Source organism: Tursiops truncatus, chromosome 7 (genome assembly GCF_011762595.2).
Source record: "Tursiops truncatus isolate mTurTru1 chromosome 7, mTurTru1.mat.Y, whole genome shotgun sequence".
NCBI classification, from domain to species: Eukaryota; Metazoa; Chordata; class Mammalia; order Artiodactyla; family Delphinidae; genus Tursiops; species Tursiops truncatus.
The window spans coordinates 3,429,717-3,443,270 of record NC_047040.1 but is presented as its reverse complement, the minus strand read 5'-3'; the positions used below and the strand labels follow the sequence as shown (position 1 = coordinate 3,443,270).

The window sequence follows — 13,554 nt, the reverse complement described above, 5'->3', positions numbered from 1 at the left end:
AAAATTTGGCCTTTAACTGAAACTTGCTTAATCACACGGATTAGCTGCTCCGAAGAGTTGAAATACTGGAACTCTGGACTCCTCTGAGCAATTGTTTCTGATTTGTCAGTAAGTAAATGGATTCATGTAACTCTAGGAAACACCACCATGAAGTTTATTCATCCATAAATTCTCAAGCTCTGGTCTTACGTAACACAGGTATGCTGTGGGAAGAATTGAAATCCCACATCTCCCAAGTCAGATGATAGCAGTCTCATCTCCATTGCTCTGGAAAAGCAAGCTAATAAATAGAACATTCTTATGATAAATTTGCTTCAACAAATTCTCCTTAAACCTCTAGTGTGGACATCCACTTTTTTGATAGCCAGTGCTACCAAATTCCAAAGCAGATGAACAAATAGTACACCTGATAACAGGTATCATTGCAAACCAGTCACCTTAAATTTGGAAAGTATGCTTTCCAAATTTTATGTGAAAGTGTATCTTTTCTTAACGTTGGAGTATTTTTGAGCTGTGATAACTGCAAATGGAAAATACAGCAAGATTTTTTGCTATAAAATTAATTCCTAGCTTATATAATACAGCCAAATGAATCAAAACTTCATGTTCTTTTACAAAAGCATCATGCTTTCTAGATGTCCTACCACAGGAATGAGCCTGAGACCCCGTGGGGTCTGTGCCAGGACTTGGTAATAGAGCTGTCTGTGTAAGTATGGGATCCTTGCTGCCCCATCCTGTAGCCCCAGGCAGGTGACAGAAGACCAAGATGCCGGGATGAGGTGTCCTCCAAGAGAAGCCGCTTTCCCAGAGGCTCCCTTGGCGGAGTTGTTTCTCTCTAGCCCAGCAGTGCGCCTGCCTCACCCAGGTTTCCTTCTCCCATAGAAAGCCCCAGAACCCACCTTCTTGTCGGAGTTTCTCCGATGCTCTTTGTAAATCAGCCAGATCTCCATCCACCCCATCAGTAAAATGAATGACCACCTGAAGATAAAAGATACGTCAAGCGCCAGCCAAAGTGAAAGAAACATCACAGACCCTTGAGAGAAGGATTAGCCAGTTCAAAGCCTCCACTTTACAGCAGAGGAAACTGGGGGCCAAGGTTGAGAAACAATCACCCCATGTTCATAGTTCCTTGATACTGTGCAATAAGTGAGGTATAAAATAAATGGGTATAGGGTAGGACTTGATTGATTAAAAAGCACAGTCAACAATGGAAATAAAAAGTTTATCTCATTATCTTATTTAGGAGATGTAGTTTCTAGAAATCATGTGTATGCGTGGGTGTGTACATGCGTGCGTGTGTGTTTGTGTAGCCTGTGCTCCAAAATTCATATTTTGAAGTCCTAACCCTCAGTGCCTCAGAGTGTGACCATGTTTGGCAATAGGACTTTTAAAGAGGCCAATAAGTTAACTGAGGTCATTAGAGTGGGTCCTCATCCAATATGACTGGTGTCCTTCTAAGATGAGGCGATTAGGACACAGAGGGAAAAACACGTGGTGACAGAAGGAGAAGATGCCGTTTCCAAGCCAAGTTGAGAGACCTCCAGAAAAACAACCCTGACGCCGCTCTGATCTCAGACTTCCAGCCTCCAGGACTGTGAGAGAATAAATTCCTGTTGTTTAAGCCACCCAACCTGTGGAACGTTGTTATGGCAGCCCTAGCAAACTGATTGTGCGTGCGTGCGTGCGTGTGTGTGTGTGTGTGTGTGTGTGTGTGTGTGTGTATGAACCAATACAGAGAAAGAGAGAGATAAAAGTAAATACAAATAGAGAACATAATGCATTTAATGGTCAGGACTATGATTAAACATGAATTACTCACAAATTCAATGCATTCAAGCTTAATTACTGATTTCCAAGATTTTTTTTAGAGCTTTAGTAAAACTAGAAGAAGATATTCCATTTCAGCCCAGTTGATAATAAAGGACTCTTACATACAGGCATCACCAACCCCATCAAACATGAAGAGCATCTATAGAAGAACCGTTTGGGGAGGGGGCTTCCGGGCATCGAGGTTTGCCCCTGCCCAGTAAAACCCAGAGATGGCCCAGGAAGCGGAAACGAGGCAGCCGTCCTCACCTTCACACTGTCTGGCGAGGCCTGCCGGAACTTGTTCTGGTAGAGCTTCAGTGTGTCCGCGGTGAGGACGTAGGGGTGCTGGGTGCGCATGTTCTGGAACTTCTCAAACAGCTCTGGCTGGTACTCGGCAAAGTCAAAGGCCTCCACGGGGCCCGAGAGCGCGTTGGCCACCACGGACACCCGCACCGTGGGCAGCTGGCTGCCGCTGCAGCTGATCCTTTGCATTTGGCTAATTCTATTCAGGATGGTGTCCACCTTGGACTCAAAGCCCCTCTGAGCCACAAATATGTTCTGATCTCTTGAACCATCAAAGCCCAGAATCACATCCAGGTCACAGACTGTAAAGGGAAAAGCAGGCCGTGAGCTCGAAGTCGAGCTGCCGAGATGTGTTCAACCTACAGGCACAGCTCGGGGCGTGGACCAGGACTCCACGCTCAAGTGCAAAATGGGACCTTCTGTGCGTGAGCTCTGAGAAGCAATTAGATCTGCCTCTCTCACTGGGAGAACTCACACTGACTCTTCGGAGCCAAAACTGTTGGCCATTCAGTACGTTTGCTTTCCTGATACTAATCAACTTTGGCAACGTATACAGTCAGTGTCTATCTAAGTGCATCCCGAGTTTGTGCTTTAGACTAAACACACTTGAGAACGCAAACCCTCTGATCTCAAATAATTGATCTGATAAACCTACAAACAGAAACAGGCATCAATCAGTCTGAATTATTTAGGGGATTAAAGAGTAGGGGATGGGGAGTAAATCTGGTAAGAGCAAGAAGAGACAGACATCCACTCCTATCCTGGAACCACATCCGATCACAGTGGTAGGTGACAACCAGGACCCAACCCACGTGGATGTAAGTCAATGCCTGACACACCAGATGCTACAGGAGCCCACAGGCCAGCGCTGGGGATCTGGGTAAACAGTTAACTCACCAACATCGACAGGACATGGTTGAAAATATGCACCTAAAGGGCATTACCTTTGGAAACATCAGGCACACCAGGACATAAGGTTTCATGCATCGCGTCATGCAGAGTTTCCAAAACCTGCTCGCTCAATTCTGACAGCTCCTGGACACTCCCCACTCGGAACGCTGTGGCACTGTTGGACGCGATCTTCCCAACCTCCTCTGAGTCGATGTTCCTCACGCCCACCGCGAACACTTTGACGCCTCTCTGGGTGAGTGCCAGGCTCGCCTCCTGGGCATCCTCCACCGACCTTCCTCCGGTGATCACAAAGGCAATCTGCGGGACTCTCTGATCCAGGCGACTGCCTGCCTCTGGTATGAAGTGATTCAGCCGCAGGTGCTCCAGGCCCACGTTGGTGTTTGCGTGCCTCCCCCCTTTGTAGACCACCTTGTTGATGGCATCAATAATCTGCTCCTTGGTGGAAAAGTCCTTCAGGAAGAATTCGTCGGTGGGGTCAGAGTTGTACTGGACCAGCCCCACTTGGATGGAGTCTCCCCCTTCATAAACCGTGTCCACAATTTCAGACACGAAACGGAGCACTTCCTGGAAACTGTCCCTCCGGAAATTGATGGAACCATCCAACAGGAACACGATGTCTGCTTTCTTTTTCTCTAAAGACGATTACAATGAAAAAAAAAAAGGAGAAATTTGGTTTCTATATCCAGAGCAAAAACACAAAACATAAAATGATTAAAATAAGGCATTCCTGTAATTCATTCACAGTGGACACCTTGGACTCTGTTCCATGACTCTAGAGTTCCTGAATTCACAGTCCTCAAAACACGTTTAGGTGATAAATGATAAATCACCTAAACAAAAGGAAAGGAGACATGAAAACTCAGCGGAACTGAGTCCCAGTTATCCCGTGCAAAATGAGATTATGCCATGGATTCAACAGTCCGTGATATCAGGGGTTTTAGGAAATGCCACTACACACTTTCCTCCTGGTCAAAAATAAATGATAGTGTCTGGAAGGAGTTGGGGGAGGTGTGCTAGAGACAGGGAAAGGGAGGGCTGGGAGAAACAGATTGGAAAATGGGAAGCAGACTCCTTGCACCTTTGGAGGATCACCAGCCAGCACGCCAAGAGCTTTGTTGGAGCCTGTGACACTCAAGGACATTTGGAGATAATTCCCTGGTTCCAATCAAGGGATCAAGACTGGAGTAGAGAGAAGGGAATCCGGAGCACTGTGAGATGTTCCACCACCAGCGCAGAAGGAAGACAAGAAAGAGCTAAGTGGAGTACAGATGCCCCATGGAAAACCAGCCCTAATCATTTGCTCCAGATGTCTGAGGGGCTATCACCTGGGGTAGGAGCTAAGAAAGACGTGGGTTGGTGGAGGGACTCCGTTTGCTCTTGGCAGCCCCAAAGGTCAGACCCAGGAGCATGAGGTCAAAGCTATAGGTGGACAGCTCTAAATTCCCGATGACACCAGTCCAAAGAAAGAGGGTTGACTGGACCAGGACCCCACCAAGGAGAGAGGCTGACTTCCAATCATGTTCGGAGGGGCGTAGATTGAACAACTTCAAAGATGCCATTTTATTCTGACAGCCAATGAGTCTGTGGCTAACCCTCAATGCACTTTTATAGAACCTTTCAATGGGGCTATGATTAGCCTCGTGGAAGCTCATGGAAGAATCAATGACCATATGCTTTCTGAGATGCGTTTCCTTCTATTCCTCCTACAATTTCAACTCAATTATTTTTCCCGTATTTAGTTTCTAATTGTATGGCAGCCACGACCCTGAGAGAAGAAAATTATTAAAATGAATGCTAACTGCTTTTTTTCAATTAAAAAAAAAAATTGGTGTCCCGCTCTGCCGTCATGGGTACCACAGCTCATACCTGGCCGTGAGGGAGAGGGCATGTCCACTCCTGGAGGTGCAGGGGTGACCTTGGAGGGTCCAAAGGAGTTCACGACCCTTTCTTCTATGTTGGGGAGCTCTCTGAACTCCCGAACCATGAAGACTAGTCTGGAGTCATTGGTGATGGTCTGCAGCTCCGTTCTGTCGATGTTTCGGTCTCCTATCCCTAAACTCACAATCCCCGAGGAGCTTATCACCTGGGAATACCTGGAAATATCGTCCTGGGATTTGCCACCCAGAAACAGAACCAGGTGTTGGGGCACCCCGTCTTCTATCCGGCTCCCGGCAGACTTGACAAAGAAATTCCTTGCCACGAATTCCAGAGCTTTGCCAGTGTTCAGCGGAGACCCCCCTTTGAACCTCAAGCGACGTATGGCATCCAGCACGCTGGCCTGGGATTTATAGGTCTTCAGGTAAAACTCTGGGAAGACATCATTGCTGAACTGCACGACCCCAATTCTCACTTTATTAGGGCCAATGTTAAGTCTCCGCACGACCCCGCTAACAAAGTCCCGAATGTGTGCAATGCCATCTGGCCTCACACTGTCAGAGCTGTCGATTAGGAAGACGATGTCTGCAGCATCACTCTCCACGGCTGTGGATGAAAAGGAAAAAGGAAAACTCAGTACAAGACTGGCACGCATCTGGTTTCGTTTCTGAACTTTGCTCTATGTTGCACCAAAATATCAATTGACATGAAAATTATAAGCCGATGTGCATGTGTTTATCTCTTTGGCTTTTTTTAATCAATCATTACAAATTGGGCCTTTTGCATCAAAACAATTTCTGCTTCTTGAAATATTTTAAGTTCTCCAAAACTTTCTCTTTCTGGGTTTACTCAATTTTAATTTTGGCTTTGGTGTCTGGGTTACAACTCATTTCAAAAATATAAACAGCACTTAGAAACGAATCCTGGGTTACCATAATCTATGAATCACGAACTGTTACTACCAGAAGGGATTGAGATCACCAGCATCAACATCTTTGTTGTGCAAGAAAAGAGACAGCTGAGGACAAAGGCCCTCACTTCATCCAAGGCCACCACTTAGCTAGTGACAGCCCGGAGAATCCCAACTCGCTCCAGCAGGCCACACCATCATTCCTGGTGTTTGATTCATAGTATTTGTTTTTCTCACGTATCTCTAGCATTTATACGAAGTTTTTATTTTCACTATTATGCCCCTATTTTCTTTGCATGAATCCATTTTTAACTATAAAATTAATCAGAAGTCCTAGGAAAGATGAGCCATGGCTTCCTATTGATTAGAATTCTAGGTACTTCTTGGATGCCATTTATTAAATAGCTCATATCTTGCCTCTCAACAAATTCAACATTTGCCTCATAAATCACTGGCTACTTATAGTGGAAACATAGCACAGCAAAAGCTGAGCAGGTCATGGAATTGAACCATCTATCTTGAGAGAGAGAAAAGCTGGCCAGGCATACAGAGCCAGGACTTGGATTCTCCAGTGGCACATAAAAGATTTCACAGAACATCAGTATCAGAGACAGCCACGCCCTGATCATATCTGAACACTGACAAAAAGGAAACAAAAATCACCAGACACTCCCCATCCTGGATCATAGGTGTGACCACTGCTTCTGTATCAATTTCAGCATTAGCCGTGAGATTTGGTAAGATATCCAATCATAAAATTACTCCTTCTCAACAGCATTCGATCCGGGGCAAAGTCCCATTTCCTCAAGCCATCTATGATGAGTTCAAGTCCTATCATAAGCCCTTCCTAACACCCTCCCGCTGAGATGCCCTGTGGCTCACCAGCGTGTGTGTCCTTCCTCCCTGCCACAAGCAATAGACCCAGCTGGTTCAATCTCAGGTGTCCTGTTATTTTAATTTTACTTGTGAGCACCATGGCCTTAGAGCCTGTTATTTTTTATATTTTTTTGAAAAGACACAACAAAGAACAAGAAACGCCCAACCTTACCTGGAGGAAGGTAGGGCGTGCTGGCCAGGAGCTGCTGAATCTGCTCGGAGGTTAGGGTTGTGATGGGTGTCAGCAGTTTCTGCTCCAGGCTGGGCAGCTCCCGGAAGGTGCTCACTGAGAACACGTATTCAGGGCTCAGGGAGATCTTCAGCAACTGCTCCTGGTCTGCGTTCCTTGCGATGGTAAGTGGCGCCACACCGAACTGCTTGAGCTCTACTGCCGATTCGTCTACCTCATCATCAGACTTCCCGGAAGAAATGAGGACCAGGAACTGAGGGACACCCTCTTCAATCCGGCTCCCCAGAGGCCTCTTGAAGATATTCTTTGACACGTACTCCAGGGCGCCCCCAATGTTGATCTGCCTCCCGCCCTTGGGCCGCAGCCGCCTCACCGCGTTCTGCACCTCGTCCTTGCTGGAGTGGGCGTTCAGCAGGAACTCCACCCTGGGGTCCTCGCTGAACTGGATGACGGCCACCCGGGTCATGTCGAAGCCCACGTCCAGGTAGTCAACCAGCCTCTCGATGAGGGTACGGATGTACTGAAACTCGGGGCCGGCACTTTGGGACCCATCGATGAGGAAGACCACGTCCCTCTTGCCGCCGACACCTGTGAATCAAACGTTACCATAGGGCTTCAGCTTCACCGACACCAAATTCTTAGTGTTAATGAACAGCCTCCCAATTTGTCAGAGAATTGCCACCTGACCGGTAAGGTATCCTAATTCAGACTATTTGAGTTAGAATACCAGTCCCAGGAGAGAGTCCTGGGCATTTCAGTGATTAAAAGTCAGAGGGAAGAGGAGGAAGCAGCAAAGGGCAAGGAAAAGTAAGTCAGCAGGAGGAAGAACCTAGACACGCAGGAGCCAGGTCTAGACCGAGTGGGGATGGGGTTTGGGGAAGGAGGGGATCGAACCTGTGACAGATGACACTCATAGGTCAAGTGGGACAGTGCCCGACAACTGACTACTGGGATTTGCCAGATGGAGGGACCTTGACCAGAGCACCTTCTGTGGAGCAGAGAGAGCAAACAACAGGTTAGGGTGTGTCCAGAGAAGAATTGTAGACAGCAACACTTTATAAAGGATCCTGGAGCACTGCTGCAGGTGGGAGCAGGGCATCAAGGGAGAGTTTTTACGAGAAAAGAAAAGGCATTGCATTTGTATCATGAAAGGAATCACCCAGTACGTCAGAGAACTGATGATGCAGGAGAGAGGAGGAGAGTTGCAGGTGACACCCTTGAGTAGGGAAGTGGTGAGGCTGCCCAGGGAAGCAGTGACAGTTCACCCAAGTAACGAGAGGAAGCTGAGACATGGACACTGATGCTGGGACAGACAGTAAGGCTTCTGGAAGTTCTTTTCCAATTTACTTATATTTTCTCAGTGAAATGGGAATCAGGATCACCAGCTCAGAGTAAGCTGAGGGAAGAGAAGTGTAGAAGAAGCAGGAGAAGGAGAAGGTAGAAAACAGTCATCTTGAAGAGCGGGAGAGCCGATAGACCAGGAGTCGTACTGTTGTAGAAACATAGGCTTTTGTGTATAAGTGAGCTGCACACACACGATGACAGCATTTCTGAAGTGTCTTCTTGGGAGTACAAGTACCTCCAATGCACCGTAAAAAAAGATGGTGGGGGGGATAAATTGGGAGTTTGGGATTGACATAGACACGCTACTATATTTAAAATAGATAACCAACAAGGACCTACTGTACAGCACAGGGAACTCTACTCAATATTCTGTAATAACCTAAATGGGAAAAGAATTTTAAAAATAATAGATATATGTGCATGTATAACTGAATCACTTTGCTGCACACCTGAAACAAACACAACACTGTAAATCAACTAGACTCCAGTAAAAAGTAAAAAAAAAAAAAAAAAAAGAAAAAGGACTGCTGCAGCCAAACAAGTTTGGGAAATGCTGTGTTCCCTTATTGTACTGGGGATACACAACACATATCAATTAGGGCCCAACCAAAACCAAAAAGACCCTCACTTCATTTATCCCACTGCCTTCCCAAATTTATTTGATGGCAAGCCCTCTAGAACATTCCAGGGAAGCCTTGCAGGGCGAGCTGCACTCTGTGTGGACATCAGCGAGGGAAGCAATCCCTTTCTGAAGCACCGTGCCAGTCACCCTCCCTCCCTCACCCACCCAAACAGCACTGCGTCCTACATCGACTTTCCTCTCACTTGCTTTTACTCTTCCCTCCCCCTTCCCCGCGAGCCCTTCCTAGTTTCCCCTCCCCAAGCCTTGATGTGGATGGTTCTGTAGAATGTGAACCACACGGGAGTGAGGATGCATGTGCCTGTTCACCACTGTGCCCTCCCCACCCGAGTGTCCAGGGAGGGCAGGCGCTCTGTGGGCATTTTGGGAAGGGTGGGTCTATCTGAGCCCCCTTCCTTCTGACAAGTAAGGTTCCCTCCACTTTCCAGTTCATTGTATCAGGCCTAGGAAAGGGGAACAGGAAGGAGGAGATAGAATAAGCCGAGGTCATAACAGCCAGGTGGCCTTCCTGTCAGTTAAGACACTTACTTCTCTGCACCAAGCAAAGACACAGACCTACTAGAGAATGGACTTGAGGATATGGGGAGGGGGAAGGGTGAGCTGTGACAAAGCGAGAGAGCGGCATGGACATATATACACTACCAAACGTAAAATAGCTAGCTAGTGGGAAGCAGCCGCATAGCACAGGGAGATCAGCTCGGTGCTTTGTGACCACCTAGAGGGGTGGGATAGGGAGGGTGGGAGGGAGGGAGACGCAAGAGGGAAGAGATATGGGAACATATATATATGTATAACTGATTCGCTTTGTTATAAAGCAGAAACTAACACACCATTGTAAAGCAATTATACTCCAATAAAGATGTAAAAGAAAAAAGCAATCTTGACACATTGGGTCTGGAAATAACAACGTTTCAGAGACTGTGCTCTAGCCTGATAGGCCACCTGTGGTCAAACTCCCTCCTCGATCACAGGAGGCGGCCAGCTGGACCGACCAGGGGAAGCCTGGACCCGGCATTGAACTGGAACTATCAATTAGATGGCCTCTCTTTTCGGTTGGTTATACAGAGCCTTTATGCAGAATTAGGGGTCTGAGCTGAAAGCCAAGCCTACGCCCATCTTTGAGACTTGAATTTGGCCCAAAACATGAATCTTAGCATCTTCCCAAGCCATTTCTGGCACCAAGCCCACGTGGTTCCTGATTCTTCGCATAACTCTGGTTTTCACTCCCTACAGCTGAGGAAACAAAACTGAGAATACTTTGTAACACACAGGCCAAACAAGTAGCCCCAGATATTTCAAGGAATGAAGAGCCAAAGAATCCGCTCCTTACCCGGGCTCGTTACAGGGACCACAGATGCCCGCAACCTGCTCAGCTCCTCGCGGCTGAGCTGGGTCACCCTTTCGGAGATGACCTGTTGGATGGTCCCCAGCTGCCGGAAGGTGGGAATGGCCACCGCGAAGTCCGGGATGAGGGAGATGGTCTGCATCTCGGTGATGTCAGCGTTCCCGATGCCGATGCCGATGGGCACGGCCCCTCCCCTCTTCAGGACCACCGAGGGGCCTCTCACATCATCCCCAGACCTGCCGGCCGCGAGGACGACCAGGAGCTGGGGGATGCCTTCTGCTATGCGGCTCCCGGCGGAGCCAATCAGGATGTTCCTCAGGACGAAGTCCAGGGCGGCCCCGGTGTTGGGAGTTGGCCCGCCCAGCAGCGTCAGCCCGCGGATAGCACTGACGACGCTCTGCTGGTCCATGTAGGAATTCAGGTAGAACTCGGGCCTGGTCCGGTCACTGTACTGCACCACAGCTACGCGCACCCGGTCCGCACCCACGTCCAGGCTCTCCACCACTCTCTGGACAAACTCTTTCAACAGCGGGAAGCCGTTCCTGACACCATCGGAGCCGTCGATCAGAAACACCACATCCTTCTCACCTGAAACTAGAAGGAAGACAGCCCCTGTGACTCACACGGGACACAATAGGGATAATTTCATACCAATCTGTGGTGGACCGAATAACTCCTAAGATATCCAACTCCTAATTCCTGGAATTTATATGGAAGAAAATCTGCAGGTGTGATTAAATTAAGGGTTAGAGGCGTGGGGAGATTGTCCTGGATTATCCAGGTAGATCCAGTGTGATCAATCTCGTGTCCTTATAAAAAGGGAGATAAGAGGATTAGAGTTAGAGGGAGAAGAGGTAAGGATGGAAACAAGAGGCCAGAGATATGAGAAAATCTGCTGGCTTTGAAGATGGAGGAGGGGGCAGTGGACCAAGGATGCAGGCAGCCCCTAGACACTGGAAAAGATAAGGAAGTGGGTAATCGGCCAGAAACTGCAGAAGGAAAGCAATGCTGACACCTTGATCTTAGCCCAGTAGAACAGGTTTTGGATTTCCGACCGCTAAAACTTAAGATAGTAAATTCATTCTGCTTTAAGCCACTAAATTTATTGTAATTTATTAAGGCAGGATTAGGAAACTGATGCACCAATACATACAGGTGTAGCCCTTTCACTTTAGAACTTTTCCACGTTTGAACAGTATTGTTAAGTTTCAACGTTGTCCTCAAGAAGAAATGTTGGGAGCAGGGAGAGAGACATGGTCGGCGGAGTCTGCACAACCGTTAGCACTTTATAGATGAGAGGTTTCAAATGATGTACTGCAAGTCACAGCGGATAAATGGGGGGAAATGTAACCCAGATGTCCAGGTTACAACCCGAAACCCACAGCGAACGTGCTCAACAGCCAATGTAGAGAAGCTCTAGATGCTCTATTTTCAATCAAAGGGATCATGTGTGAAGTTAATTACTCTTTTTGCTGCAGTTTTATCACCAAATGCAAAGTGGTTAAGCAGGAAGTCATGGTAACAAAGATGAGTACTGAGAAACTTTAATGCAGCGTTTATAATGGGAATGTGCCTGCCTCCCTTCATGCTTTATGGTTTTCATGAATGCAGAGAATGAATTATGACACGGGGATACCCCCTTAAAATAAGAAGTTGGGGAACTACATGAAGATGAAAACCATGTTAGCTCTAATGTGACCGTGTTATATGGCTTTTATTATATATATAGTAAAAACTGTGTTTTTTTTAAAAAAAAAGGATTATTTTTAACCACTGATATAGCTAAATTTTATAATGTCCTTAAAAATAATCACCCTGATTCTCCTGTTTTGCCCTAGAGAGCAGTTAGAGAGTCACCTCGGGGAAAGAAAAGCGATATTCCATCGTTCCTGCAGAAATCACCTATCTTTCTTGGAAACCCAAGGAGGGCTTCTACCCGGAGACCAGGAGCCAGCCGCCTACCATCGACTCAAGCATGGGACAACTGGGCTGCTGAAGCAACCAGAAGTTCTATGCCTTACCTGGTGCTGGCGCCCCGTTTTGCACCGATTTTAAGAGGTTTACAATCTGTGGTTGAAGGTCTCCAATCTTGGGAAGAGACTCTGCAGCCAGGATGAAGGCAGGGGATGGTACCATCTGCTCCAACTCGGCAGGGTCTGCGTTCTTGGCCTGGAGGATGAAGGGCACCACACCGCTCTGTTTCAGGTTGAGAGCTGGCCCGTCCACACGATCGGATGACCTTCCTGCCACCAGCAGCACCAGGAACTGAAGCACTCCATCCTCGACCCGGCTTCCAGTGGACTTCACAAAGATGTACCTCTGCGCGTAGTCCAGGGCATAGCCCAGGTTGAGGGCTTTGCCCGTCTTGATCTTCATTCTCTTCACGAGATTCAGGATCTCGGGCTTGTTCTGGTGCTCATCAAAACGAGACTCCACCCTGACATCGTCGCTGTACTGAGCCACCGCAATCCGGGTCCTGTCAGGTTTCACGTCCAGCTCATCAATGACCTTGTAGAGGAAGTCGCGGACGGCAGGGAACTGGCCCACGAGATTGGCTGAGCCATCAAAGAGGAACAGGACGTCTCGCTTGCTCTCTACAAGGAAGGAGAGTTAGGACACAGTGAGGGACAAGAACACAACAGGCACCAAACTGACCTGAGCCCAGAACCACCAGCTTTTGGTAATGGGAGTTCACAAAATTCATCTGGTATCACTGCACCAGCAAGGGAAGAGAAAACCCACACCAGGTGCCTTTCAAATGCCCCCTTTCATCTATGCACAGGATTAGGACAACTAGATCGGTCTGCCCAACCTAACATCATGCTTCCTCAACAAAGCAGGCCAAGGAAAAGCCCAGAGGGTCCTGTTCTTATATCAGGTGGCAACCACTCTAGGAGAACAGACAGTGTTTTCAAATTGTTATAAAGAGAACTATTGAAAATATGGTCCTGTTGTTCTTCTGCTTAAAAATGGATCTGTCTCTAGTGACAAAGGCAGATATGGGATATCCACCTGACACATAGACATGCTCTAATTAGATTCTCTTTTCATTAAATTTGAGCTTATGGGTTAGAACCCAAAATAGTGTCCAGTGTCGGTCTGTGGGTCAGGATCTCTGTCAGTGATTTCCAATCTGCTGTGATCAGACAACAGAAAACACGGACATAGGGGGCTACGGCATGTCATGTGAACATTATTTTCAGCACACACGGTTCTTAGAACTATTTTGATTATGTTTCAGTGGGATCTATCTTGCTACCCATCTGTGATGTCAGCGACTGGTAGATCTAAGAGTCTGTATCTCATCACCCTAGTAATTTGCAGTCATCATCATCACCCAGACTTCCTTT

The 13,554-nt window shown here is 47.4% G+C and overlaps 1 protein-coding gene across 9 annotated transcripts in view; it reads right to left on the bottom strand.

Moving 5' to 3' along the window:
• The window catches only part of COL6A3 (collagen type VI alpha 3 chain), an 86,138-nt gene that overhangs the window by 40,893 nt on the left and 31,691 nt on the right, over positions 1-13,554 (bottom strand). For all 9 annotated transcript variants that reach the window (XM_033859471.2, XM_073807075.1, XM_073807077.1 and 6 more), the window contains 7 exons: positions 12,226-12,798; positions 10,190-10,798; positions 6,858-7,463; positions 4,891-5,505; positions 3,057-3,656; positions 2,077-2,414; positions 900-978 (listed from right to left, as the gene is read on the bottom strand). In XM_033859471.2, the coding sequence (XP_033715362.1) occupies positions 900-978; positions 2,077-2,414; positions 3,057-3,656; positions 4,891-5,505; positions 6,858-7,463; positions 10,190-10,798; positions 12,226-12,798 (3,420 nt within the window). The remainder of the gene's footprint in view (positions 1-899; positions 979-2,076; positions 2,415-3,056; positions 3,657-4,890; positions 5,506-6,857; positions 7,464-10,189; positions 10,799-12,225; positions 12,799-13,554) is intronic.